The following is a 27,515-nucleotide window of genomic DNA, read 5'->3' as shown; positions in this document are numbered from 1 at the left end:
GAAAGGGAGAAAAGTAGGGTCTCAGGGGCTGAGAGGGGCCAGGCTCATGGGGGGGCAGGGGCAGGGGCAGGGCAGGGAGTGGTCTCACTGGAGACTTGCAGGTTGACGGGGCCCGTCCTGCAGTGCAGGCTGGGGGCTTGAGCAAGGCCCCTGTGGGCGGTGCGCGAGGGAGGGGCCCAGAAGCGCAGGCCTGGAAGCGGGGCAGGGTGGGCCCTGGGTAGTGTTCTCGGGGTAACGGGCCGCTGCCCGGGAAGGTCACGAGAGGTAATAAAATAGGGGCACAAGCGGGCAGAAGGGAGGCTGGCCGGGGGCAGCAGGGTGTTTACACTGGAACTCCGAAGGGCCCTGGCCCGGGGACCCCAAGCACCCGCCTGCCCACCCAGGAGAGCCAGGGGGCTGGTAGAACCGGGGGAGACACGGGCAGCTGATGCCCATCCTCAAGGGGGCCTGCCCAAGGGGTCTGTTCTTCACCGGGCAGGGCCGAGAGCGAATGACACAGGGACCGTCCCTCCACCCTCCCCCACCCCCACCCCCCGCCAGGGAAGCCGAGGCAGCCGCAGAGGGATGGGGAGATACAGTACGAGATGCGGGCACAGCCCCGCAGCACAGGGTCCAGAGGCAGCCAGCTCCCGCTGTAGCTACAGTAGTGGCACTCCCGCCGGGCGGGCCGGGTGGCAGGGAGGGGACCGCAGGGCCCCACGGCCCCTCGGGGATCCCTGGCTTCAGGATCAGGGTCAGCACCAAACACAACTGATCTCGGCCAAGGAGACGGGCAGGGAGGAGAGCGACCCCACGGACACGCTCAGCCCTGCGGTCGGCCAGGTGAGGTGCAGGGGTCCTGAAGGCAGGACTGGCCCAGCGAGGTCAAAGGCCCTGGCGAGGATGGCGGAGCCCCTCAGGGGGGCTCCGAGGCCGGCAGTGGTGAAAGCAGCGTGCACCTGGGCGTCTCCAGGCCCCTCCGGGCGCTGGGGGCCGCGGACCGCGGGTCAGCGCAGGACCTGGTACAGGTAGGCCGAAGTGAAGAGAACGTTGGCAGCCAAGCTCACGGCCAGGAGGCCCCGGACCAGGGAGGGCCCCACACGACCTTTGAGAGAGAGAGAGCGAAGAGACCCGGTTAAAAGGTCCCCGTGCAGCAGCCCACTGGCCCAGCCCACCGGAAATGCAGCTGTGGGGCCCGAGGCCCTGCTCCCAGGAGCCTCCCTGCCCAGAAAGACCCCTGAATCTAGGGTCAGTGGGCCAAGTCCTGCCTCCCGGAAGGCACCTCGTCTCCTGAGCCCGTGCTACCAGGCGAGGACTGGGTGTGCTGTATTCGTACCCCATGAGGGGGCCTGGGGGCATGACCCCCACTTTACAGACAGAAAAGAGACACTTTAGAGGAGCAGTACCCCGCCCAGGCTTCCGGACCGGGGTTCCCGCCCCAGGTCTGTGCTCTGGGGACAGCACCCATTTCCTGTCGGCTCCAGAGACAGGGAACCATCTTTGCAGAAAGACTCCCCTCGTGACTGTCCATCCATCTTCTCCACACGCGTGTCCCCTGGGGACACCGGCAGTTGTGCTGGCCTCTGGGTGCTCACAGCGTGCCTGGTGCTTTACCTGGAACCAGGATTTGACCTCATGCTGTGCCTGCAGCCCCCGCACTAGCCCCGCGGTGCACCAGGCTCTCTGGCCAGCGTCTTCCCCCCATATCTGTGCTGGCGCAGAGGAGCCACTGCCCACACAGGGCAATGGGGACTTGAAACGTGGCTGGAAGAGCCGAGGACCTAGGTCTTTACTGTTACGCAATGTTAACTCTGGTAAATGTAAACCGCTCCCAGGGCATCCGGGTGGCTCAGTCCGTTAAGCGTCCGACTTCGGCTCAGGTCATGATCTCACAGCTCGTGAGTTCGAGCCCCGCGTCGGGCCCTGTGCTGCCAGCTCGGAGCCTGGAGCCTGCTTCGGAGTCTGTGTCTCCCTCTCTCTCTGCCCCTCCCCTGCTCTGAGTCTCTCTCTCTCAAAAAAAAAAAAAAAAAAAAAAATTAAAAAAATTTTTTGGGGGCCGCCTGGGTGGCTCAGTCGGTTAAGCATCTGACTTCGGCTCAGGTCACGATCTCACAGTCCATGAGTCTGAGCCCTGTGTCGGGCTCTGAGCTGACAGCTCGGAGCCTGGAGCCTGCTTTGGATTCTGTGTCTCTCTCTCTCTCTCTGCCCCTCCTCTGTCTCATGCTCTGTCTCTCTCTGTCTCAAAAATAAACAAAAACATTAAAAAAAAAATTAAAAAAAATTTTGTCTTAAACGTAAACAGCTCCCTATGACCTTCTGCTGACGGGGCCTGATCCCAGGGTGGCCACGTTGTACGCCGGGCGGTAGCTGGACCTAGAAGGTGCTGGGTGGGTTCTTTAGTTGCCCTCTGTCACTCGAGGGCCCTGGAGGGCCTTCTCTCTCAGGGTCCCAGACGGACCAGATGACCGTGGCTGCGGACCCACAGCCCGTCCCCCGCCCCCTCCCAATCGGAGCACAGACCTTTCCAGGCGGCGGCCTCCTCCACGCACCCCTGGGTGGTGGTGTCCACCACGCAGGTGGAGGACTGAGAGGAATCATCCTCCTTCTTGATGGAGCGGCTGCTGCAGGCACTGCCTCTTTCTGGCATCGACCTCATGTCTGCAGAGAGAAGAGGTGTCTCAGCGGGTGCTCACGGCTCACCCCCAGGCAGAGACGTGGGCCGGCTCTACCTCCAATCCCAGGACAGTCCTCAGATGTGGCCAGCCGTGCCCGTCCCAGCCCACGTGCCCTACCCCGGGCAAGGGGAGGCCAGGTCCTCGTTCATATCCCGGCCACGTGGCTGCCGTGAAGGGAGCTGGTTATAGATGCGCAGCAGCAAACTCGGTCGCCAACAGGCGGACGGCGGCCACAAGGAGGCTTCTGGGGGCACAGGGCGGGGCACGGGGTGGCAGAGGCTGGGACTGGGATCTCAACCCATCCTTCCACCTGTCTGGCCAGTGTTCAGACCCGCTGTGGCCGGGCCTTCCGACATTGTAAGAGACACAGGAAATCCACATGTTAACGTGAAAGCTCAAAATTTTAAACGCTGAAGCCTAATTTTAAAAATTTAAAGATGCTTTACAGAGCATCACTTGAGCACAACAAAAACATCCATGACCAGACAGATGCAGCCCAGCACGGTATCACGTGCTTTTGACCCATCCCAAGGAACAAAGGACTCTCAAGGTCAATTGCAAAAGAAGAAAATAAAATCAGCCAACGGAAGGCCATGTCCTGGAGCGTTCAAGGTCACCAAGAAGCCAGGCCGGGAGCGTCTGGAGCTTGGGAAGAGTGGCTGCACACGCTCAGTAAGAGCAAGGACAGGCCCCGTGTGGCCGCCTGCAGGGCCGTCCCAGCGCCGCACATGACCACAGGCGCCGTCACGGCCCCGCTGGGCTCTCCCACCTCCTGGGAGGGCGGCCGGGGGGGGGGGGGGCGGTTCGTACCCACAGTGAGCTTCGTGTCCTGCGCCGGTGATCTCTGTGGGACGTGCGGCGGCTCGATGGGGAAGAGGCTGCCGTTGTGGGGCGAGGGTTCGTCTGAGCTGCTGGGGGTGTTGGGGCCCTCCCCGGGGGGCGACGGGAACAGCAGCAGCTTCTGCCCCTTCAGGTTGAGCCGGGCCGGGCTGATGAGGGGCCTGCGGTGGCGCAGAGAGCCAGAGCTGGAGGCCACGGAGCCGGCCACGGAGGGCGCCGGGGAAGGGAGTGGGGACGAGGCACAGCATCCCGACAGGAGAGAGAAGTAATCTGGAGGGCAGGAGGACGGCAGAAACGACAGCTTACGGTAGGAATGAAAACAAGGCTGAATGTTTGCTACAGGCACCGTTATCCCTGATACGGCTGCGTGGTTCCCGGTGCCTTTCCTCTGTTAACCGGAGAGGAAAGATGAGGCTGTACCAAAACTTGGGGATAGAGGGGAGCCTGCCAGGAGCTGAGGGAAGGGAGAGGATCTCAGACCCTTAGCCGCGTCCCCCCGCCCCCGAGGGCACTGACTTAATTTCGGTCAGCTAACTCAGCTAATCCCGAGTGTGGTCTCCATCAGTCATCACTGATAAGGGTGACAGCATTAGAGCTAATCCTAGAAACCACCACGCCCGTTTCACAGAAGAGGAAACTAGAGGAAACTGAGGCACAGGGCTGTTGGTCACTTGCCCAGGGCTGCAGAGCTGGGAGGCTCAGGACTGAGACTCGAACACAGAACCCCGTGGGACCCCAAAGCTCATGTTTAACCAGGCTGCCGTCCCATCCCATAGGATGCTCTGGAAACCCTGGCCCACACTTCCCTGTCCTCCTTACCTGGAACAGGAACCTCTCCAGATCGAGACACCTGAGACGGTGGGCGGCTCCCACTGAACAGATACCCTGAGTCTGGAGAGGAAACAGAAGGGGGACAGGTCAGGCCCGTGGTAATGACAGCCACCCACCCTCTCCATTCTCCAGCCGCCGTTCTGCTGACATCCAGCCTTTGTCACTTAGGCCGAACTTTCTCGAAAACACGAGCTCTCAACAGACTCCCTGAACTACTGTTGGAGACCTCTCGTTTCAGGGATAAAGAAACCGACACCCACCCTCTCCCCCCCCCCCCCCCGTAGCCTGCTCTTTCTGGGGTCTTGCCCCTCCACTACCCTGTGCCTGCCGGCCTGCGCTGCCCCTCAGGGAACACTGAACACGCTGCTCTTCCTCAGTCATGTGCACCCCAAGGGCAGAGACTACACCCCACGTACGCTGTGTTCCCCCAGCGCTAGCCGAGAGCTGAGTGTGGAAAGATCCAGCGGCCACCGTGTGCCATCACGAGCAACTGCTGTTCCACCACCCTTGGGGCTCTGAGGGTCCCTTGGTCACAGCACGCTGCCTACCCCTTCCCCCCACCCCTTCCCCCATAAGGCCCAGGGACACAGATTCAGGCCAACCCATGTGTCTGGGTAAGGGTGGTCACGTGGCCCAAGCACAGAGTCTTTTCCAGGACTGGTTGTATGGATGCTAGGAGAGCAGTCTCTTTGCTGGGTGTGAGCTGTAGGGACGCAGGGATGAGCCTGGATCAGGGAGGTGCAGGGGCGAGTAGGGCGAGGAAGAGAGACACAGGAAAGCAGAACCTGGCCCAGGGCCTGAGCCCCAGACCACCAGTGCCTCCTGGTTACCTGAGCCAAGGAGCTGCAGAAGCTCTTCGTTAATGGCCCCCGGCAGTGGAGACCCTGGGGTCCCTCCGACCACTCAACGTTCCAAGACCAGCCTGTGTCCACAGAATTGCCCTGCTGCCCCTGGGGCGGGGCTGCTCCCGAGCCCCCTTGCCTCACACCTCACAGGGCAACAGGGAGACCGTGGGTCCTCCACGGTGGGTGGGATGCCACCCACCCCTCCCAAGGGGTCTGAAATGGAAGCTCCTCAGCTCTGCCGTCCTGGTGGGTGAGTACGGAGAGTCCTCCCAGGAGTGTCGGGCCCAGGGCAGGGCAGCTCCCGACGCCCCAGGCATCTCCCCTCTCCACATTCTACTCAAGAGCCACCGGGGACAGAGAAGGACGTCTCTGCTCAGGGGAAACGAGGAAAGCCATCCTACTATCAACTCGGGGTACAAGCAAAATGGCCTTTAGCCACCTTGGAGGAGCTAAGCCTCTGGTCGTTGCTGTTACGGGTGTTCTCATCCCATACTAACGCCAGCAGTCGTGTCTGCTGAGGCCTTTGTTCTAGAAGCTTCCCTGATATGCCTACCTCAGCCCGGAGGCTCAGCTGTCCATATTAGACCCTCCCAGGGTCACGGGCTGGGGGCCTGCTTGGCTGCTCCCAGCTGTTGGCTCCTGGCACTTGGCTGCCACATCAGGTGCTCACAACCACCCCCATGACGTGTGTATTATCACCAAGCCTGGCTTACGGCTGGGCAAGTCTGAGCCCCCTCATTTTGCCCCCGTCAGACTGGCAGCCGCTGGGCTTTTCTCCAGAGGGAGGGGCGGTGGTGGTACGCCTCAGTTTCTCAACCCTGCGTTTGCTCTACAGGGAACAGGAGGAGCAGGAAGGTGCCTCTCGGAGGTCCGGTCCCTGCCTTGCACCCTGTGGACATTAACTGGTCTTTTTTTTTTTTTTTTTAAAGTAGGCTCCACATTCAACGTGCGGCTTGAACTCACGACACGGAGATCAAGAGTCGCATGCTGTACTGACTGAGCCAGCAGGTGCCCCAGTTATTTCATTTTTTTTTTTTTTTTAAATTTTTTTTTTTTTTAACGTTTATTTATTTTTGGGACAGAGAGAGACAGAGCATGAACGGGGGAGGGGCAGAGAGAGAGGGAGACACAGAATGGGAAACAGGCTCCAGGCTCCGAGCCATCAGCCCAGAGCCTGACGCGGGGCTCGAACTCACGGACCGCGAGATCGTGACCTGGCTGAAGTCGGACGCTTAACCGACTGCGCCACCCAGGCGCCCCTCATTTTTTTTTTTTAAATGTTTATTTATTTTTGAGACAGAGAAAGACAGAGCGTGAATGGGGGAGGGTCAGAGAGAGAAAGAGACACAGAATCCGAAGCAGGCTCCAGGCTCCGAGACGTCAGCACAGAGCCTGATGCGGGGCTCGAACTCACGAACCGTGAGATCATGACCTGGGCCAAAGTTGGATGCTCAACCAACTGAGCCACCCAGGCGCCCCTCCTTTTTGCAAAGAGCAAAAACCAAGGGGCGCCTGGGTGGCTCAGTCGGTTAAGCGTCTGACTCTTGATTTCAGCTCAAGTCATGATCCCGAGGTTCATGAGTTCGAGCCCTGTGTCAGGCTCTCTGTGCTGACAGTGTGGAGCCTGCTTGGAATCTCCCTCTCCCTCTCTCTCAGCCTCTCCCCTGCTCACGCTGGCTCTCAAAATAAGTAAATATTAAAAAAAAATTCTTTACATAAAGAGCAAAACGAGACTGCTGTCCTCTGCAGTTGGCACCTCTCTCCCCAAGAGGGCCCTCAGAGGGCTCTGGCAGGATTTGAACCCAGCAAGTCCCACAGAGTCCTGGGAGCTTGGGCCCCTGTCCCCACCTTGGGCCCCTTTAGCCCCATCCCCACCTGAAGGCCTGATGGAAAGTTCTAGAGAACACTCCGGGGGAAGGGCTCAGCTGCTGGGCCTCCCAGGTTCCCACACCCAGGGAGTTCCACGGTCGCCCCCACACCCCTAGATGCTGTTCACAAAGAGCCCACAGAGGTCCCACCAGCTCCAGGGCCACAGGCAGGGGGTCAGGAACTCTGCTGGATGACCATTCCCAGAGGAGGAGTCAGCTCGTGTCTGGTTACACAGAACTATCTGGAGTCCAGGCATCTGGACTCAGGGCAATCCCACCTTGGATCCCACCCACCATCTGAGCCGTTCCTCCTGCGGTACGACCCACCCCCTATGCGGGAGGCCGCTGACCTGCACGTGACAGGGCCAGGAACCTGAGCTCAGGCACAAAGCTCAGCTCCAAGCTGCAGGGGGACCCTGGGCAAGTCACGGGGGTAAGAAACGGGAGCTCAGAGGGGCACCTGACTGGAGCTGGAGCCCCCAACCTGGCCGAGCTGCCCAGGGGCTCAAAGGAGACCCTGACCGCAGGTCACCGAGCCCGTTGTTTTGTTTTTTTGTTTTTCGATGTTTACTTTTTTTTTTTTAATTTTTTTTTTCAACGTTTTTTATTTATTTTGGGGACAGAGAGAGACAGAGCATGAACAGGGGAGGGGCAGAGAGAGAGGGAGACACAGAATCGGAAACAGGCTCCAGGCTCCGAGCCATCAGCCCAGAGCCTGACGCGGGGCTCGAACTCACGGACCGCGAGATCGTGACCTGGCTGAAGTCGGACGCTTAACCGACTGCGCCACCCAGGCGCCCCTCGATGTTTACTTTTGAGAGAGAGAGAGACAGAGTGCGAGCCGGGGTGAGGCAGAGAGACAGGGAGACACAGAATCCGAAGCAGGCTCCGGGCTCCGAGCTGTGAGCACAGAGCACGACGCGGGGCTCGAACCCACGAACCGTGGGAGATCACGACCTGAGCAGAAGTCGGACGCTCAACTGACTGAGCCAGCCAGGCGCCCCTACCAACCCTGCTCTAACCCAGATGCCGCCCATATTCTTGGAGGCTGGGATACTTCCTCATGGCGGCTTCCCACCCCCAAAGCTGCTACCCTGGGAGCCAGGCCCCAGGACCCACCCGGAGGAAGAGGCAAAGCCCAGTCTGGCCAAGTGGCTTCCCAGAGAGCTGAGGGCGATGAGGAAAGAAAAACTGGATTTGATTTGCAACGGACTTCCCAGGAAGATTCCACCAGAGAAGGTGAAGGAGGAGACAGAGGGTCTTGAGACAAGGACCAGGTGGGTCTCAGCCACACCAGAGCCCACGTGCAGCCAGCGCTCGATAAATGCGGCGGACCCGAGCCACCCCCGGCCCCCTGGGTCACACCAAAAGGCTAGGGGCAAATCTTCCAGCCCCCAGGGTCTCAGAACAACGGCAGCAACAATAACAGCAGGAATGGTGGGAAGAGACAGCCCCCAACGTGCGTGGACGTCGACCGGGTGCCCACTGCCCTTCCAGGAACCTTACACGCGTCACCTCACTTGCCCCAGACACCCCCGGGGCAGGTTCTACTCTACCACTGCCCTCGTTTTCTTTGAGGGCAACTGAGGCTCACAGCAGTGAAGACCCTTGACCGGAGGCAGCCACTGAGCGGATGCACTGGGGTTTGACCCCAGCTCCGCCCGTCTCTACAGCAGGAGCTCTATCCACCTCCCGCCCCCAGCCCACCCCGTGCACGGCGGGCGCCCCCGTGTCCCCCGCCTGCCCATGCTGGAGCGCCTCTTACCTGCCCGAGTCAGGGAGGGTATGGTCCCCAGCGAGAGGGCCCGGCTGAGGCGGCCCGGCAGCGAGGAGGGTGAGGCCCGTCGAGGCGAGCGGAACAGCTGCTGGCTGGCGAGCGGCAGGAAGCCGGGCGGCGTGGGGATGAACAGAGACGGCGAAGGGCCGGTGGCGCTCGGGCAGGGCATGGCCAGGCCGGGGCTCGTGGGGAAAAGGCCGGCCGAGTCTCTCGGGAAACACCTGCGGGAGCCCGTCGGGCGCGGGAGAGAAGAGGAGGGTCAGCCCCGGGAGGCCCTGGAGGCGGCCTCCACACAGGTCCCGTCCCCTCTCCCCTGGTGCCAGGTGGGGCCGGAGTCGGGGTCCCAGGGAGGCGTGAGTTAGTTGAAGCGGAGGAGCGGCTCGACCACAGTCACGCCATTAGGAGCGGGTGGCTGGGAGGTGCCAGCGTGACCCACCCCTCCCGGCATGCCCCCTCGGGTCCCACTCAGCCTCACAGCAAACTAGCTCCACTACGAGTCTCGGGATTAAAGTGACACTGTCGCCCTTGCCAACCTCATGCCGACCCTTCGCCTTGAAGCAAGAACGCCCGACCCCCGTGCCAGGCGCTCAGTAAAAGGCCAAACCTCGGGCTCCCCCTCGCCACTCTGTGCTCCGTGCCCAGAGCCTCCTGACAGGACGGCTGAGCTCAAGGCGCCCCCTGCTCCCCGGGGCCGGCCTCTGGGAACCCCACTGCTGCTCTCTGGTCTGGGACGCTCCTCTAAAGCCCCTTGCGGAGCGGAGGGGGTGGGGGCGGCCAGGCTGGGGACTCCCCGGGGAAGAGCTCTTGCGGGACGCAAGCCTAACTCCAGCTTAGAGAAGACCCGTCAGCGATTGCAAGGCTGCCCAAAAGACGGAAGGTGACAGTGTCTCTTTAACTCGAGAATGGGAGAGATCACACAATGGGACCCGGTGGCCCCAAAAGCCAGAATGTCAACCATGCTTCTGATTAAGGCAACCGATTATGGGGGGGAGGGGGGGACGGAGGCAGTTAATACATTAGTCTGCCGTCTGGACGGAGCTGGGGGAGGTCCAGCCTTACCTCAGTGCCAAGGGACAATTGGGGCCATGGACAATGTGCCGATGGAGGGGCAGGCTGGCTCAGGCCCTGCAGCAGAGCCGGGGGCCTAAGGGACCCGCCCTGGGCCCATCACGACCACACTCTCAGGGCGCTGTCAGCCACACTCCACTCCACTGACTTGCTCGCTACTTCTCACCCCCACCCCCTTAAACACCCCTTACTACGAGGCAAGTGTGGGGTCTGCTGCTGCCCTCCTAGAGAATCATGGGACCTTTTCATGCCTTCCGGGAGCACCAGGAGACTACCTGGATGTCAGAACCAAGGGCGGGGCCCTGCATTTGGGGGACATGGGGAAACCGAGGCAGGAACTCATCAAGCCAATCACCAGAAGGGTCTGGACAACCCCAGGCTGGACGTGCCCGCACTCCACGTGCTGACTTTGTCCTGCCCAAGCCTGTCTGACACCTCCCTCCCCACCCCCACAACAGCTGGGATAGAGTCTGCCTCTTAACAGAGAACAGGATTTTGTGTCATCATTTGTAGAGCAGTGACACCGTATGGCAAAATGGCGCCACCACCTCGGGGATTAGCTGGGGGAGGAAGGGACACTGAACTCACTGAAGATGCCCTGGGACCGTTGGCCAACTTGCTCTGATCACGTGTGAAGCCGTCCCCTGCCGGGGCCTGCACCTCCCAGAGGATGCAACGGGGGCAGGGCTCGCCAGTGCCCGTCGGGCAGGCAGTAGGACCCTGCGCTGGGCTTCCTGCACCCGCCCCCACCACCCACCCCCGGTAACCAGCGAGTGAGGGGAGAGGCTCCAAGGTGGGCTGCGGGGTCCAGAAGTGGTCAGCTGTGCCCAGGAGAGGCTTCCAGCGTCTTTCCGGCTCTTCCCTGCTTTTCCCAGATCCTGCTCACACCTGGGGCTGCCACCCCAGTGCTTAAAGCTCAGTCTCTCATCCATCTGGCACAGGTGCTGTTCCCAATCTCTGATCCCACTAAGAATGTTGGCACCGAGCAGCAGACAGTTCTTTGGTCTGACCCCTCTTGCCGTGACACGCAGTGACATCAGTCAACCAGCGATCCTCATAAAGTGCCAAGCGAGCTCCCATCGTGGCTCTGTGGCGGACGGTCCCTGGGAACCTCCCGTAAAAGAGCCCAATCTCTGCCAGGCTTCGGAAAGCTCACAAGTATCGAAGCTTCCTCTGGCAAGGCCCCCTCCTCCCTCCCCCACCCCGACCACCCTGCACCCACGCACCCCGTCTCAGAGAGGCACTCAGCCCTGAGTCCGAATCTACGTCCACTGGGATAGACGGGTTCCAGGACAGGTCAGGAGGCTGTACCGTGTCCCATCTGACACTGAGGGGGCTGTCTGGTCTTTTTCGACCCAATCCACGTGCGAGTCGGGAGCAGAAGGAGAGAGAGAACTACATTTTACGTAGCAGTTTATTGAGACGGAGGAAAAGACGACCCAGCAGGGCACGTGAGGGCAGCCAGGCCCGGAGCCGCCCGATGCCCACGGCGCCAGCATCCAAATCTGACCCCCCGTGGGCATGCCTGTACCCCCGCGTCCCCTGCCCCCGGCACAGAAACCTCTGAAGGAACGTGAAAGAAAAAACAAAAAAGACATGGTACCTGACGGCCGCCGGTAAAAGCAGAGTCCCGGAGGCATTTATTGAAAATACAGCATGAAAAACAAGACATCTACGGCCAGGAGTTACGGTTACAGCAAGCGTCACCGGCCAATCGTCCACGGTTCTACTACACGACCAGAGGGCAAGACACTGCGCAACAGTCACGGACAGAAGACACACGGGCTCCTCCCGGGCAGGTGCGTCGAGGCGGTGGCTCAGCCCGTGGCGGGGACCCCGGACGCCGAGGGAGAGGACAGCCAGGGGGGGCCTCCCTCGCGTCTTGGAGACGGTCACCCCGACCCCAGGCGGTCTGACAGTCGTCCCCAGTGGAGGGGACAGAGGTCCTCGGTAGGGGCAACACACTTCCAGTTAATAAGCCATGATCCCAGTGATGCCTGCACTTCCTCAGCTGTTGCCAGTAACATCAGAAGGCGCTGGGAATATGCTCCAGGTCATGAACTTTAAAGGACAGACACGTAATTTTAAAAAGTCACACAAAACTCTAAAAAGCGCAGGAAGCCTCCCTCCTACGAGGCTCGGCTCACGAGGGCGTCTTTCCGTCCCCGGAGAGGGCAGGAGAGACATCTGCTCGGCAGGGGCTCCTGGCCAGCACGAGAGCCGGTTATGGTTATTATAAATAATTTAACTTAAATACACACATACACACAGATGTCCTGCTTCTACTCAACGCCAAGAAAAGCAGTAATTAGCATCACGCCATCAGTTTCCTTGAGAACAGGGGATCCACACAAGAGGGCGGCTCTGCCATCAGACCAGCAGTTGTCCGCCCGGTACCTGCCGCCTCCTCTCCCCCCTCAGGCAGGCTGACTGGGGGAGAAGGGACAGGCGGACGGGCAGTCCCCCCCACCGCCCCAGCCCAGCAGGCTCTGCCAGTCACCTAGCGCCTCGCCCTCTACAGAGAACAAGCAGAGCCCAGCCAGGCAGGGCACTGACTGAGGCCACACGGCTAAGGGGGCCGCTCCAGACCCATCCGGATGCCAGGCTGGGCATGAGTGGTGTGGGCTGGCTTCTTAGGGCCCCAGGAACACGAGGACCATGACGGTGGGGCTCAGGCCCCATGAGGGGCCCGTCGGGCTGTTAGCTGGTGGCCCCTTGCCGAGTGTGACCCTCACACGCACAGGAATCTGCCTCTGTCCTCCCCGGGCTCTGATGTGTTGTAAAGGGGAGAGCACGGGGTCACTCCTGGAGGGAGACTTATACTCAGAGTGACGAGTGGCAGGGCACCCCGGCCCTGGAGGGATCTGGGGCCCAATGTGGGGTCAGCAGAGGGCAGAATGCCTGGATGGAGACAGCCTTGGGCCGCCTGCTGCCAGCGCAGGTGGGGGGGGGGGGGGGGGACGGACGGACACTCAGAGACAGTGCCCCGGGCTAAGTGCTTCCTCCGCACGTATCCACATCAAGGTCAGCATTCAAAGACCCTGGAGAGAGGCCCACCTTCCATTTCACAGATGGTAACCGGAGACTGGGAAGAGCAGGGGCCTGGCCGGGACCACACAGCTACTGAGTAGCAGCCCTGTTCCCCTGGAGCGGTGACTCTGGGTCAGCACTGTCCCTACCCTCCCGCCTGACCCACAGAAAGGAAAAGTGCCTCACAGGGAAGCACAAGGCAGGAGGCCCGGCACCCTCCACGAGGGGCTCCAGGGGTCAGGAGGGTGGTGACAGGCCAGAGAGGGACAAGGTGACAAATGACCTGCTGCCATGTGTGTCGCTCTTGGGCCCCTGCCCTGTGCTGCCCATAAGGAGCGAGAACTTTCCCCAGGCATCCCGCGGGGGCGAGAGGAGGAGACGGGACGTACCAGGCACGGGGTGGGGGAGCAGGCCGAGGGCACTCGGGTCTCCACCGCCAGCCAGCGAGGGCAGCCTTGGCTCAGGAGGCCTCACCCCAGCCCCTGCAGTCCTGCCTTTTCAGGGGACAGCCAGGCGCGTCTCGGAAGAGGGAGCGGCCCATGCGTGCCCTGGTTCCGTCTGGCCCCCAGCAGTGCCCAAATCACAGACGAGTAAGACTGCTCAGAACCCCAGCTGGGCGAAACCCCCACCGCCTGGCTGCTAAGACGCTTGCTGACCACAGGGCCAGTGGGCCTCTCTACGGCCCACTGCGAGGAGAGCCTCGCCCCACACACCCGTGGCCAGTCTGGACCCAAGAACTGTGTTCTCTGTTCCCAGGGCAGGAGGCTGAGGGACAATGGGTCTCAGGAAGGTCTTGGAGGAGGAACTGAGCTATGAATCCTGGGGGGGTGGAGGGGCGGCGGCGGCGAGCCCTGTGTCCTCTTGGGTCCCCGGCTCCGTGAGGGCTGGCTGGACAATGGGCAGGACCGAAAGGACAGACCGGGGAAGTGACGTGGAGACAGGGTGGGGGGCTCTGCTCTGGCCCCTGCTCAACAGCACCCGCCCACGCCCAGCAGCCCGAGTAGTCAGGCCACACGGCAAGGGCCCAGCCCGCAGCCACCGTCACCAGCCCCTGAGATGGGGCAAAGTGAGAGGAGCAGCAGGCAGCAGGGACCTGACCCCCACCACCCGCTCAGGACCGGGGCGTGGCCTCTTTGCACTGCCAGCCAAGGCCCCCGGTCAGAGGCAGGTCGCGTGGGCCACCCGTGTCCCAGTCTGGGGGCAGCGATGGGCTCTTTGGCCAGAGAGGTGCGGCAGTGGTGGGTGGCTCTAGGGCACTTGGGGAGTGGGCGGGGAGGGTGGCTTGCTGGTGCTGGAAAGCACGGGGGGGGGGGGGGGGCTCTAGGCTGGGCGGGGGCAAGAGTGAGGCAGGTGACAAAGACGCAAGTCACAGGGGCCCTGCTCTGGGCCCGTCCGTCCATCTGTCCTCCCCCCCGCAGTCACTGCTGCTTCTCTGACCTTCGGGGCCGGAACCTCCGCGTGCCTGTCGCCTTCCTTGTGGCCACGGCTGCCGTGAAGCCCACCAGGCAGCACAGGGATGTGGTGCTGAACTTGAGCGTCTCCAGCCAGCCGGGCGAGGCGGCCTGTAGGTACTGCTCCGCCAGGTGCAGCCCCAGCAGCAGGGCCCACAGGCAGGTGGAGAAGGCGTCGATCCTGCGGAGCCTGCGGGGCAGAGTGGGGGCGGCGGTGAGGGCCCCCAGCAGCAGGACAAGAACCCCCCCTCCCTCCTGTGTCCATTCCCCCCCCCAACCCGGCTCGGAGGACAGAGTCCGGCGCCAAGAGGAGAGCGGGGAGCCTCGGACTCCCACTTCCAACACCTCCACGCTGCACGGCTGAGCAGCTCAGTTCCTCCCAGTCTATACAACCGAACCTCCCTCAGAGCCACTGAGCCAACACGGAAGCCGCTCATTACAGGGTCTGCAACCGCACAGGGGGCACAAGGGCCCCACCCGGACCGCCGACGACCGCAGAGGCAGGTGACTGTCATCACCCGAGGGGGATGAAAGCATGCCACGAGGCCCAAGTGCACAGCGGTGAGGGGCAGGCTGGCTCTGGGTGCCACCACTCCCTCTCAGGCAGGCCACTTGTCTTCCTCTCGCCCCTCAGACTCCCAGCTGCCGGGGAAGAGAGACCGTGTCTGGCTCCGGCCACACCGCGGAGCCTAGCGTGTGGCCGTGTGCCCAGCAGAGCCTCTCGGCTTCAACCCGAGCGCGTTTCCTCCCACCGAGTCCCGGCCCTGCGCGGCCCCACACGCACCTGATGCGGCCGGCCAGCAGCATGGCCAGCAGGCAGGTGAGCAGGCCCAGGGCCACGACGCCCATCTGGTGGCTCTGCCCGAAGGCCCAGGCCTCCCGCAGCTTCTCTGCCGCGTGCTCGGGCAGCAGACCCAGCAGCTGCTGCCAGCTGTCGACCCCGGGGGCAGTGCCGTTGTCAGGGGTGGCCGAGCCGTTGCCACCAGGTGGCAGGGCCGGGGGCAGGGTGGCCTCTGGGGCGAAGGGGTTGCTGGTGCCATAGAACGCGATGGTCAGCAGGAAGGTGCAGGCCAGGAAGGCGAGGGCGCGGAGCACAATGACCTGGACCGGGGCCTTCGCCGAGGAGGAGAAGCTCTGAGGGAGAAAGACCGGTCGGAGGGGTGGCCAGAGCCACCGACAGCCATTCCCGGTGCCCACTCTGCACGAGGGCCTGGCCAGCGCCCCCAAGCGCCCGCCGAAGAGTCCACCTGGTTCCTGATGGTCAGAGGCGGCGCCTTCCTCACGCCTTAAACCCTTACGTAATCCCAGCTTGGTCTCTAGGTTTCCTGCTGGGTTCCACTCATCTGCCTCCTTTCTTGGCCTTCACCCGCTGGGGAAGTCACCCCGGCCGGCAGGGACTGCTCTATCACGTTCTTCAGAGAAACCCTTTAGGTGGTAGGGTGATCAGGTTTCTTTCAAGTCAAGTAAGTTTTTTAATCATTTCATCAGGTTCTCATCAGAAATTCCTATTGTGATTTTCAGTGGAATTGCAATAAACAGAGAACTCCGGCCAAACTGAAGTTAAAAAAACCCAGTCAAAAAAACACAAAAAACGAGCTGTTTGGTCTAGGAACACTGTGGTGAGGGGGGAAGCTGAAGGTCAGTGTCCTGCTGTGCAAAACCGGCTGTGCGGGCCGGTGGTATGGCCTCGCGGTCAGGGACCTGGCACTCAGACTGGAAACCACATGCCAGTTGGACACAGAGCACATCTGGGCAGGAACGTCTCTGGCAGGGGATGGTTTTTACTTCTAAACCCACTTGCTACTACCTCAGGCTTTTTGAAATTTTTTTAACGTTTTGTTTATTTTTGAGAGACAGAACACGAGTGGGGGAGGGGCAGAGAGCAAGGGAGACACAGAATTTGAAGCATACTACCTCAGGTTTTTTAAACCAGAACATTCCATTAACCAAGTATAGCGATAATTAAAAAGGTTTTGACCTGGTAGTCTTGGCGCCCAGCCCTCTGCAAGTTCTTGAACTCCGAGTCTGGCTTCCACAGCTGTAGATGGGAGTCACAGGGCCTCAGGGGGTATCCACCACGAAGGGTGCTGGGGGGAGCGCGTGCCTGTGTCGGGGAAGTGCCTGGGTCCGATAGGACCCTCACAACCCCTGGCCCAAGCGCACAAATACACATGTATTGGGGCATCTGGGTGGCCCAGTTGGTTAAGCTTCTAACTCTGGCTCAGTCATGATCTCGTGTCTGTGGGTTCGAGCCCCGCCTCGGGCCCTGTGCTGACAGCTCGGAGCCTGGAGCCTGATTCAGATTCTGTGTCTCCCTCTCTCTCTGCCCCTCCCCACTCATGCTCTGTCTGTCTCTCTCTCAAAAATAAACAAACATTAAAAAATTTGAGGGGCACCTGGGTGGCGCAGTCGGTTAAGCGTCCGACTTCAGCCAGGTCACGATCTCGCGGTCCGTGAGTTCGAGCCCCGCGTCGGGCTCTGGGCTGATGGCTCAGAGCCTGGAGCCTGTTTCCGATTCTGTGTCACCCTCTCTCTCTGCCCCTCCCCCGTTCATGCTCTGTCTCTCTCTGTCCCAAAAATAAATAAACGTTGGAAAAAAAAACATTTTAAATAAAAAATTTGAAAAACCATATGTGCGTATTACAACACAGACCCACTCTTCTTGGGATACCTGCTCAGGCCAGTGGCACGAAGGGGCCTGCGAACAGCTGGGAAAGGGGTCCCGGGGGAAGGCTACTGCCTCCAGGAAAAGGGTCTCGGCTCTGAAGAGCTGCTCAGCCCCCCAGCAGGGGTTTCCTGCACAAAACCAAGGGCCGTGACTCCCCAAACGCCCCGTGGGGTGCCTTGCTCCAACCTGCGTGTGGGTCTGGTCGGCTTCCCGGCGCTTGAACTGGTGGCTGAGCAGCAGGGCACGCAGCTGGCGGTTCTGGTGCTTGATGTAGTACTCGACGGCCGCCTGGCAGGGCCGGCACAGCTTGTACATCTGCTCCAGGTGGTGCCGATACACCTCGATCTCCTCGTCATACCTGCCCTGCGGGGGGGACGACAGAGGCTCAGGGTCCTGGGGGGGCCCCTGGGGGTGCTCGTGTCGAGCAGGTCAGATCTGGGTTCGCTTACAAGGGCGGTGACCACGAATAAGTCGTGCCCACTCACAACCCGCTTCCTCCGTGCCCAACAGGACCGATGGCCTCCTACTGCCTGCGGCGATGTTGGCCACGGGGAGTGAGGCCTGGCCCAGAAGCCGACACACGGCAGGGGCCCAGAGGTGACAGGAGCCACTCTAGCCGAGTCCTGTTGCCGCACAGGATGCACCTGGAGGCCAGGAGCTCGGGATGCGGTCCCTGCTTCAGGTTCCGCTCCCGGGTCCCAAGAGCTCCAGCAGGGCAGGTGAGCCAAGGGAGAACCCAGCTCTGGGTGGACGCTACTTAGATGGAGGCAGAGGCCTGCCCGTGCGCTTAAGACCAAGGGTCCAGAAAACACTAGAGAACCAAGGGCTTCAGTGGGAGCTGAAGGGTTCTTTGGGCTCCAGGAATATTTCAGAAGATTCGAGTCCCACACCCCCTTCTCCCAGAGAGGCAGCAACACACCTCTCCTTCCCTGTTGCCAGGGGAGCCGAACATTTCAGTCTGCAGTGACCAGGAGAGTTATCGGTCTGATCTCTGGCTGGGACTGAATGTGCCACAAAAGCTTCTCTGCTTGCCAAACTGCACATGCCTTCCCTTCTTTATGCAGGTTCCCGGTCTCCCCCTGCCTCCTCCCCTCCCAGTGGGATCATGGGAAAGCCACAGTCTCTGGGCCTCAGCCGGGCTCTTCTCCTGCGGTCAGGGGACCCCCGGGGCGGGCGAGGCCTGGTGGGGGGCGAACTCTTAACACCAGGCTGCTCCCCTATCTTCCTCTCCCCGGAACTGCAGGGCAAACTGCCTGCCCGGCCAGTGGACAAGACGGACTCAGGGACGCGGACAGGACTGGTCCAAGAGGGCCCGCGTGGGGCGCCCAAGGACCCAACCTCCCCCTGCCCTGGGACACGCCCCTCTGGCAGGCACTGGGGTTTCTACAATGACGTCCCGGGCTTGGAGCCCCAGGACAGCAGCAACCGCGAGACGGAGGGAGGGCGAGAGGTGTGTTCCAACGGGGACGGAAGAAATAACACACCCGGAACGTGGGGCCGGTGCGGCAGGGGGAGGGGGAGGGGGGCCGGGGCCCCGCCTCGTGCCCACCTCACCTCGTCACGCGGTGCGAAGGCGGCCAGCTGCTTGATCTTGGTGGTCTGGTGGTGGCTGCACCTGCGGCACAGCAGCACCTGGCTGCTCACCCACTGCTGCGGCTGCGCGGGGGGGCGGGGCCCCGGCACGCTGCTCACCACGTGGTTCAGGTGCTCCAGGTACTGGGCGGGGATCGGCTTGTTGTAGTCGCCGTTCTGGGGGTGGGAGGGGACCCGAGTCAGCAGCGGGGAGAGAGACTCAGGAGAGCCGCCACGGATGCCACGTCCGGCAACACCCCGGGGGAAGTGGCGGCGGATCCCAAACACCCCCTTTCTTTACAAGCAGCGGCGGAAGACTTTCTTTTAAAGCAGCTTCACGGGGAGCCCGACAGGCAAGACGCCGCGAGTGCGGCCTGCCCCCTCCCTCGGAATCCTGCCGTGGGCCGGCCGCCCGTGTTTGTGAATCGAGTTTTCAGGTCTGCACCACCTGGCAGAGCAGGGCCGCTGCAAGGACAGCCCGCAAAACTGAAAACACGATCCGGCCTCTGCAGAAAGCCCGCCGACCCCTGGTGTAAGGCAAAGCGGTGGATGGGCCTCAGAGCCGGAAACATCTCGGTCTGAACCCTGATCCGCTGCTTCTCGTGGCAGGGACACTGGACAAGCTGCCTGGGCCCCCGGCCCCGCCGGCCCCACCCAGCCGTACCTCCTGGAAGCCGTTGTACTGCTCGCAGTGCGGACAGTCCCAGCAGTTGCGGTTCCCGTACGGCACCACCGTGTCCTGGTTGCAGAACCAGCAGTTGACGATGGTGTGCGTCGGCTTCATCCTGTGGACGAGGACACGGTGGGGTCAGCCGGGAGGGCGCCGCCACCCGTGCTATGGGGACCAGAGAAAGCATGGGGAAGCAGGACGGGGGACCCGGAGCTGAAGACGCCGCAGCCGGGAGAAGTGACGAGGCGAGGGGCTGGGCTGCAGGTTGAGTGCTGGCCACAAGGACCTGCAAGGAGGCCGAGGCGGGGACAGCGTCTCCTCAGGCCTCCAGGCGAAGCCTGGCCTCCTCCCTCCCAGCGCCGGGGGACAGCTGAAGACGCACCAGATACCGTGCCACCAGCCCCTGGTATCCTGGGGCTCAGGCATGGGGGCAACGCGGACCAGAACCTACCAGGCCACAGGGCCGAGAGTGACCAGGCTCGAGGACCGCCCTCCCAAGGCCCGCAGACCTCCTGAGCCTGTCCCTGGGCTGTGCAAACAGTGCTCCTCAGGGAGTTTGCAGAAGGCAGGAGCCTCCTGTGCTCCAAAGATGAAAAAAAACCCCAAGAGGGTAAGGTCAAGGAGGCTGAGGGGCGGGGACTAGGGACAGCTGCTCAGACTGGAGCCAACCCTCTCTGCTGGAGGGATAGGGCAGGCAATCCACAGTGGCCCTCGTTGGCCACACATGTGGTGACAGGTGGGGGCTGTAGGATAATCCCGGCCCAGACACTGGGGGATCTGTGCTCTGGGCCCCTCCACCCACCTCACTGGCTGCAGGGTGGGGTGAGGGGGAGGGAAGGGGGGAGTACAGCAACTGCCCAACAAACGCCTCCAGTCCCAGGGATCTAGAAACAATGCAGGCGATGGGTGGCAATTGCTTGAGCCCTGGGGTCCCGGCCTCATGTCTCCTAATCCCCCTTGTCGTCCCCCAGAGGCCACCTCCAGATCTGGGGCGCTGCCTGGGCCCCTAATGTACTGGGCAGCCGCACCACACGTGCTGCACGACCCCAGGAGTCCTGGCTCTGCCAGCTTCTAGATGTGAGCCCCAGGAGGCTCCTCCTCTCCCAGCCTGGCCTGCCCCTGCAAAACGCGAGCGGTCACAGAACCTGTGCGTCCATGTGTTATAACCATCCACTGACACGAGACACGTAAAGGTGCTGTGCGATGCAAAGGGCCAGCTCTGTCACCCTCCTGTCCCCGGGCCTGTCGGGGGCCTCAAAGGAAGCTCCTGACACCGCAGCTGCCTCCTGGCCGTGCCCCTCCATCACCCCCCACTGAGCACGGGCAGGTTATGAGGGTTGTCCGGGCCTCAGTCTTAACCACCTGCCAACCGGGCACAAGAGCATGTCAAGGATCGGAAGTAATGCCAGTCTAAATGCCCAGTAAGTGGTAGTTATGGTGAGAAGGGGAGGGGGGAGAGGAGGATATGCATCCAGGGTCCACAGAGGGCACCCTGGATCACCCCCAGCAACCACATTGGCATTCTCCCTGCCCCTGCTCAGGCCAAAGCCCTCATGAGGGACCAGGGACCGCCGCATCTTGTCAACAGCAAGAGGCCAGAGCAAAGCCTGGCCACGGCAGCAGTGGGCAGTGTGGCACTGCGGTCACGGTTTTGTGGTGTGGCCTTCTGCGGAAAGACATCTGCCTCCCGGACCGTCCACTTCTTTATCTGGCCAATGGAGATAATGATAAGCCTTGCCCCGAAGGGAGGCTGCTGAGAGGGTAAACCAGGGAGTTTAGGAAAGTGCTGAGCCCGGCAGCTGCTTGGCACAAGGCAAGCTGACGGCGTCCCTGGGCTCCATGCTAAGAGCAGTGGAAGGCGGCGCCAGGCAAGGTGAGAGGCGGGGAGACCCGCTCTGCCTGGATGCTGGCACTCTGGCTTTCTCTTTGTGATCTGCACCTGCTTTACAGGCCTCTTTGTCATAGCGCGGGGGGGGGGCACGTCCCAGTGAGTGACGATGCAGGGTGAGAAACCTCTCACCTGACCCCCAGCTCCCTCCATTCTCACCACGGGCCTCCTCGACATCCCTCCACGACACACTCAGCCTCTGGAGAGAAGCCAAGCAGAGGAGCTGGAGGTCTGAGAATAAAGAGAACTGGGCAGGAGATAAAGACGCAGGCCCCAGGAACCCATGCAGGCCATCAGGACCTGTGGCTCTGGGCCCAGGGAGCCCCCGGAGCCCCTCCTGCCCCAGGAAGCCATCATTTCCACTCTGAACCTCCAGCCCTGTTGCTCAGGAAACGAGCCTGGCCTGGAAGCGGGTGGCAGGAAGGGGAGGCAGGGGATTAGCTCTGGTCCCGGGGGCCAGTGGCTCTAGCTTGTCACTCTTAGCCCGTGGTAATCCCTGTCCAGGGTGGCGATGAGGGTGGGGGGGTAGGAGGGGGTCCACGGGCCACCGAGTCCTCCCCCACAGTTCCTGCGCAGCCAGCCCTGAAAGGGTCCGGGGCCTGGAGCGGCGGACAGGCCAGCGAGCGCTCGGACGCCGGGCCCGAGTTGGCTCCCCCACCAGCGACGCCTCTCCTCGGGCTCCACGTGTGAGACCCGACCTGGGCTGCGCCCACCTCCACCTCTACCTGTACCAGGCCTGACACGGGAGGGTGGGGTCTGTTCTGAGCCAGCTTAGCGCTGGTCCTGCTCTTGCTCAGGAGGTCCCCCCAGGTCCCTTCATAAAATCTCCAAACCGCTTCTCCCCCAGCCACCAACCCCCAGTCCAGGGAGGTTCTCGGACGCACCACTCTGAGCCGGGGAGGAGTTCTGAGGTAACAAGACGGCACATCCCTGTGACACAGGCAAGACTGAGACGGTCCCTGGCCAGGCGGCCTTGGGGGGAAGGTTGGGCCCCAGCAGGTGGGTGGCCAGGAGGATCTGGAAGGGTTCACCCAGCTTCTGCCGCCCACATGCTGAGCTCCCGGGCCCTGCTGGAGCCAGAGGAGACCCGAAGCGGCCAGGAGCAGGGTGGGCCCCTTGGGAGGGGAAAGGGGCAGCTACATGCTCTGGACCCACCCCTCCGCAGGTCCCAAACACACCCCACCCCGACCACGGTATTGCCCCATCAGCCCCGACGCGCATTTAGTTAAAACAAAGCTCATGCCCGGGCATCCTGCCATCTCCTACAGATGGGGGCAGGGGTGTCTGCTGTAGGAGGGAGCCCGCCATCGGAGGGATGCAGCTTTAGGTCCCGGGCGCCTGCTGTGAGCCCAGCACGGTGCCGCATGGAGGAGACACAGGGATGGGGCTTAATCCCTATCCGAGGGGGTTTCGAGTCTGGGGAAGACTGTCGTGTCAATGTTCCCACCAGGCCGTAAGAAGTACCCAGCCTCCCAGGAGGGGCCTGGCATATATATAGCTTCTGACTCTGGGCACCGTGCATCAGCTGGGTGGGGTCTGGAAGACCGTCTCTAGGAGAGTCAGGATGGTTCCCTCAGGAACCAGGAGGTTAGCCTCTCGAAGGGCCCCAAGAGGACAGCCCAGGACAGCCTCACAGGTGAGGGGGTCCTTGCTGGACCCCCAGGAGGCTCCTCACCTGCTCCTCTGTGCCTTGAATGGACAACACACGTGACCCTGCCCACCGAGCAGGTGTCTCCTGGGCTGCGGCACCAGCAGCGCCGAAAAGCTACTTGGTGTCAGAGCGCCTGGGTGGCTCGGGTGGTTAAGTGTCTGACTCGTGATCTAGGCTCAGGTCACGATCTCACAGTTTGTGACTTCGAGCTCTGCCGTCAGCACAGAGGGATTCTCTCTCCCCCTCTCTCTGCCCCTTCTCTACTCACGCTCGCTCTCTCTCAAAATAAATAAACTTAAAAAAAAAAAGGCAACTTGGTGTCGCCCGGGGCCTCCAAGGCCTCACACCCAGCCTCAAGGCAAACCTCAGGGAGATCCACGGCAGTCCTGTGACACAAGACAGCCCCCAGGTCCACCTCTCCCAGGGGAGACCTGGCCTGGAGACGGACGACTGCCCTCCTTCCCCTCGGCGCAACCTGTGATTACGGAGCACATGCTAGGTGTCTGAGAGCCAGAAACAGGCACAGCTTTCCACTTCTGATCTGGACAAGAGGACAAGAACAGCAACTTCGTGGGGCAGCTGGTGACAGATGTCACAGGAAAGGCCGACAAGCAGAGCATTTGCCATCATCCTAAAGAATGGTCAGCAGGGCAAAGTGAGCAGGCGGCATTCAAACAGTCGGGACTGCTAGGCCCAGAGGGGGAGGGGACACCCGGCGGGGTTCCAGGGAGCGGGGCCCCGCAGCCGGCATGCGGTTCCATGAGGGTGGCCAGAGGCGGGCGGGAAATGGGGACTCTGGAGGCCAGGAAGAGGCTCTGCTACTTAACCCAGGAGGCCGCTCTCTTCGGTCTCCAAACACCAGTGGACAATGCAATAAACACCACGGGAGGGGAGGCCCCTGAGGCCCTGAGCAGGCAGGAGCTGGCACGAGATGGACCCTGGACACAATGCTGAGCCCCAGAGTCCAGAGGTGGGGGGTCTGGGGTGGGGGAGGCCCCAGGAGCCATCATGACCACGTGGAGGCAGGGCCAGCAAGCCCAAGGAAGTGTAAGTCGGGCTCCCACCCCACGCTGACAGTGCTGGCCTCCCGCATGTGCTCGGCGAGTGTGGGGCCTGGTTAGGAGCTGAAAGGCTAGAGTGGATCTGCTGCCTTTTGTTGTTGTTTGTTTTTTAATATTTTTAAGTTTATTTATTTACTTGGAGAGAGAGGGAAAGAGAGAGAGAGGGAGAGAGAGGGCGAAAGTGGGGAGAGGCAAAGAGAGAGGGAGACGGAGAATCCCAAGCAGGCTCAAGGCCATCAGCGCAGAGCTCGATGTGGGGCTGAGTCGGACACTTAACCAACTGAGCCACCCAGGCGCCCCTTTGGATCTGCTGTTTAACAGTCGGGCACTGGAGGACAGGAGCCCAACTCCTCCAAGCCCTGGTTTCCTCATCTGGAGAATGGGTTTCTCGAGGTAGCAGTGTGCAGGTGCCTCCGCGGGTCGTCAGCAGTGAGTTACTGACGATAATCTGGGAAAGACTGCGGCGTTGGGAGGGCTGCAGCCCTTTGGGGAGGGAACTGGCCTCTCCCCCAGGCTTGGGGGGGGGGCAGTCTTCCCTCTATATCCCTCTGTCATCTCCGCCACTGCTGAGCCCACAAACACCCACCTGGCCAAGTCACTTTCCAGAAACAACTCTCACATGACCTCCCGAGGGTCATTCAAAACCCATGGTGCGGCCAAAGCCAACGCTCCCCAGTCACAGCGTTCTCCCTGCCGGAGGGAGAAGGGCTCAGTCTCTGCAAGCCTGGTCTTGCCTGTGAATCGTGACAGTGGCCAATTTATGACGCCCAGACAAAAGCCAATGCTTTCTGAAAATCTCAGAGCATCCTGGGAAAGGTCTGGTCCTTCTCAGCCCAACCAAGAGGTCCCGATGCCACACGGTGACACCCTGGTGTCGTGCTGCTGGAGTGAAAGGCCTTCCAGGTACCCTCGGGGCTCCCCTCGGAACCAGCCTGGCCAGCAATGCACCAAGTCTCCAGACTCCCAGGGAGGAAAAGCCGTGGCTGCCGGCCCGGGCGGGGAGACAGCACCCCTGAGAACAATCATAGCAGCTCGAGGGACACTGAGCAAACCCAGTCAAAATTCAGCCACATGGAACACAACTGAAGCTTGGCCCAGGCCCTGATCCTTAGCGCAACTCGCCCCATCCCAGCGTAACTGGGAGGCAGCGGCGTCCCAGAGACAAACCGGGCCCTGGCCTCTGCTCTGCTGTCCACATGCCCTGGGAAGCAGAGCAAATGGCCACCTGCCTCTGCACTTCAGCTCCCTTGCATAAAATGACCACTCTGAACCCGCTGGCCGCGCTTCCAGAAACTGCGCAGCGACTGGGACACTGGGAGACGTGGGGTGTCAGAGGCCCCCTTGGGAGCTCCTTCAATCCCAGCTATCTTCCCCTGGGAGGCCACCCCCTCCTCGGCCTGCCAGTCTGGCTCATCCTGCAGATGCAGCTGATGTCCCTCCTACCCTTCCTCCTCCAGGAAGCCTGTGACTCAGTCACCCTCACTTCTCTCTCCCTTGGGTGAGAAGCAGTACATAGCGGTGATTAAGGAAGAACAGCCAGACTGCCCAGGTTCAAATCCCAGCTCTAGCCGCTTGCTACATGACCGCAGGCAAGTTCCTTCTCTTCTCTCACCTCATAACCGAGCTCTGCAGGTCCCTTGCAGATCCCATTCTGTCCCCAGAACGTTCGCACAACCCCACCTTCCCCCCCCCCACCCCCCCGTCCTCTGAGAGCCTAGATCAGATGGGGAAACAGCTGGGCTGCTCCTGAGGCCCTGCCGAAGCAGGAGGCCACTAAGCTTTTTAATCCCTGATCTTGGGGGCCCCATCAGAGAGGCCAGCTCTGAATATGGGGGTCAGCATGATCTCTGAGCCCTGCCAAGGGCTGGGGCAACTATCGAACCAGCTCAGCACAGCAGCAGCCCCAGCCCATTTAAGAGTATCATCAGGCTTTCCAGCTCTTGGGGGCAGTATCGCCCAGGGGTTAGGAATACAGGCTCCAGGGCCAGGCTTCGGTTCACACAGTGGCTCTTCTAATTAGTGGCAATTTAGCTCTTTTGTCCCTCAGCTTCCTTCTCTAGAGAGAGCAAGGGGTTGTGACTCTGACCGGGCCCCCGTGAAATCAGAACAACGCCTGAGACCGCGTATGCAGACCAGAAAGTGCCGGCTAGTGCCCTGCCACCCCAAAGCGCGCCCGAGGAGCAGGGAGCTGGGCTGAAGGTGGAAAACCGCGCAGTCCGATCTCCGCTGGAATCTCCCGCGGGTGTCGGGCGCCGAGGTGGGCGTGGGGCGGCCCTGCAGATCGCGCGGCTCGGCAGGCACGCGTCTCCGTGGGGGAGGAAGTTTGTAACCCACGCGCTGGCTGTCGTCGTCCGCCCCGCATTCCTGGGATCCCCCGGGCCCACCCCTCCACCCCGGCCGCTTCCCGACCCCAGATTCCAAACCCGGCCCCCACCCCGGGGACGCAAGCGCGCAGAACGGGTCTCCGCGCGGGGGCACACGGGCCGGGCCCCCACCCCCACGCCGCGGCCTCGCGGGTAGGGAGGCGCCGTGCGGCCCCGGAGCCGGCCGGGGCGGGCGGCGGGCGGCGGGTCGAGGCCGCGTGGGCCGCGCGCACTCACCTCCGCGCGATCCGGTAGAGCAGCACGCCGGCCGCGGCGCACGCCGTGACCCCCAGGCCGCCGGCCAGGCCGGCCGTGGGGCAACGGGCCAGAAGCGCGCTCACTCCCTCCATGGCTCCCCGCGCGGGCTGCGGGCGGCGGGCCGTGGGCCGCTGGGTGGGGGGGCCGATGGCCGCGGGCCGCAGGCGGGACGCGGGGCGGCGGCGCGCGCCTGCTCGCGCCGTGACCTTCGCCGCTTTGTAGCCGGCGCGGGCCCGCCCCCTGACTCGGCGCGCTCCCGCCGCGCAGCCAATCGGAGCTCGGGGCGAGACCGGGGGGCGGGGCGCCGGCGGAAGCCGAGGCGCCAGCCTGCGCGCGCCCCCAAGCGGCGGGAGGTGGGAGGCGGCACGGCGCCCGGCAGCCCCGCCTTCCTCCTTTCCCGCCGCGCACGCCGCCTCTGGCAAAGTCCGCCAACCTTAGCGCCTGGGGCCACAGACTGCGTGTCGTTTCTCCCGCCGGTGTGGTCTTCCCAACGCGTGGCCCAGCCCGGCTGTCTTGCAGAGCTGTTTTGCCCTAAGTTGCCGCTCTTTAAGCCACTCCGCTGGACAAAAAAATTAGCTTATGGAAACATGAACATGCACCCATAGGGACGAGGGCGAACAAATCACAGGATAGCCCTGCTTGGGTAGGTCATGTCCATGGGTGTCGTTGGCCTGGAGGGAGGATAGTGTTCTAGAAAATGGGACATGCACGTTGATTTCGCTAATAGCAACGTTTGAATTAAGAACCCCCTAGAATATGTGTATGCTTGTAGGGAATCGGAGACTGTTAACACTGAGCTGGCAAAGTCACCCCGGGCAGGTGGATTTAGAGAAGATTCACTTGGTGCCAGTTTCTAGGTTACTGGCTTGAGCTGAATTACTTTCATAACTAAGAAACCTCTAGCTGGTTGTAGATATTTGTGTTTAATTACACAATATACGTCTCAGTGCACTTTTCCAGTGTTTTCTGACGTCAACATCAGAGTTCTTCCTCTGGTGGGCAGTGTCGGTGTCCCGTTAT

General features: G+C 61.9%; 1 protein-coding gene across 2 annotated transcripts; it reads right to left on the bottom strand.

Moving 5' to 3' along the window:
- Positions 1 to 545: 545 nt before the first annotated feature.
- TMEM201 (transmembrane protein 201) lies at positions 546 to 26,721 on the bottom strand. 2 transcript variants are annotated; one of them, XR_015254457.1, is made up of 12 exons: positions 26,475 to 26,721; positions 19,269 to 19,389; positions 18,587 to 18,781; positions 17,219 to 17,395; positions 15,149 to 15,498; positions 14,351 to 14,554; positions 8,804 to 9,036; positions 4,314 to 4,385; positions 3,465 to 3,764; positions 2,500 to 2,637; positions 1,386 to 1,593; positions 1,017 to 1,084 (listed from the first exon to the last, which is right to left on the bottom strand). XR_015254457.1 is itself a non-coding variant. In XM_086715610.1 (11 exons), exons 1-11 carry the CDS (start codon positions 26,585 to 26,587, stop codon positions 987 to 989), a joined length of 2,001 nt encoding a protein of 666 aa, XP_086571736.1. In that variant the 5' UTR covers positions 26,588 to 26,721; the 3' UTR covers positions 546 to 986. The 2 variants fall into 2 exon arrangements, 1 of the variants encoding a protein (XP_086571736.1); XM_086715610.1 differs by lacking the exon at positions 1,386 to 1,593 and having other exon boundaries at positions 546 to 1,084.
- Between the last annotated feature and the right edge of the window lie 794 nt (positions 26,722 to 27,515).

The sequence above is a fragment of the Puma concolor genome, chromosome C1, assembly GCF_028749965.1.
Source record: "Puma concolor isolate L17-30 chromosome C1, mPumCon1.1.hap2, whole genome shotgun sequence".
NCBI classification, from domain to species: Eukaryota; Metazoa; Chordata; class Mammalia; order Carnivora; family Felidae; genus Puma; species Puma concolor.
The sequence above is the reverse complement of the archived record's forward strand: the minus strand, read 5'-3'. Positions and strand labels throughout refer to the sequence as shown.

Excerpts from the sequence above, each read along its gene's own strand:
- TMEM201 (XM_086715610.1), bottom strand. The coding sequence starts at position 26,587 with ATGGAGGGAGTGAGCGCGCTTCTGGCCCGTTGCCCCACGGCCGGCCTG. Across the intron at positions 3,765-4,313 it reads TGGAGAGGTTCCTGTTCCAG|ATTACTTCTCTCTCCTGTCG; the intron begins GTAAGGAGGACA and ends CCTGCCCTCCAG. Across the intron at positions 2,638-3,464 it reads GGACACGAAGCTCACTGTGG|ACATGAGGTCGATGCCAGAA; the intron begins GTACGAACCGCC and ends TTCTCTCTGCAG.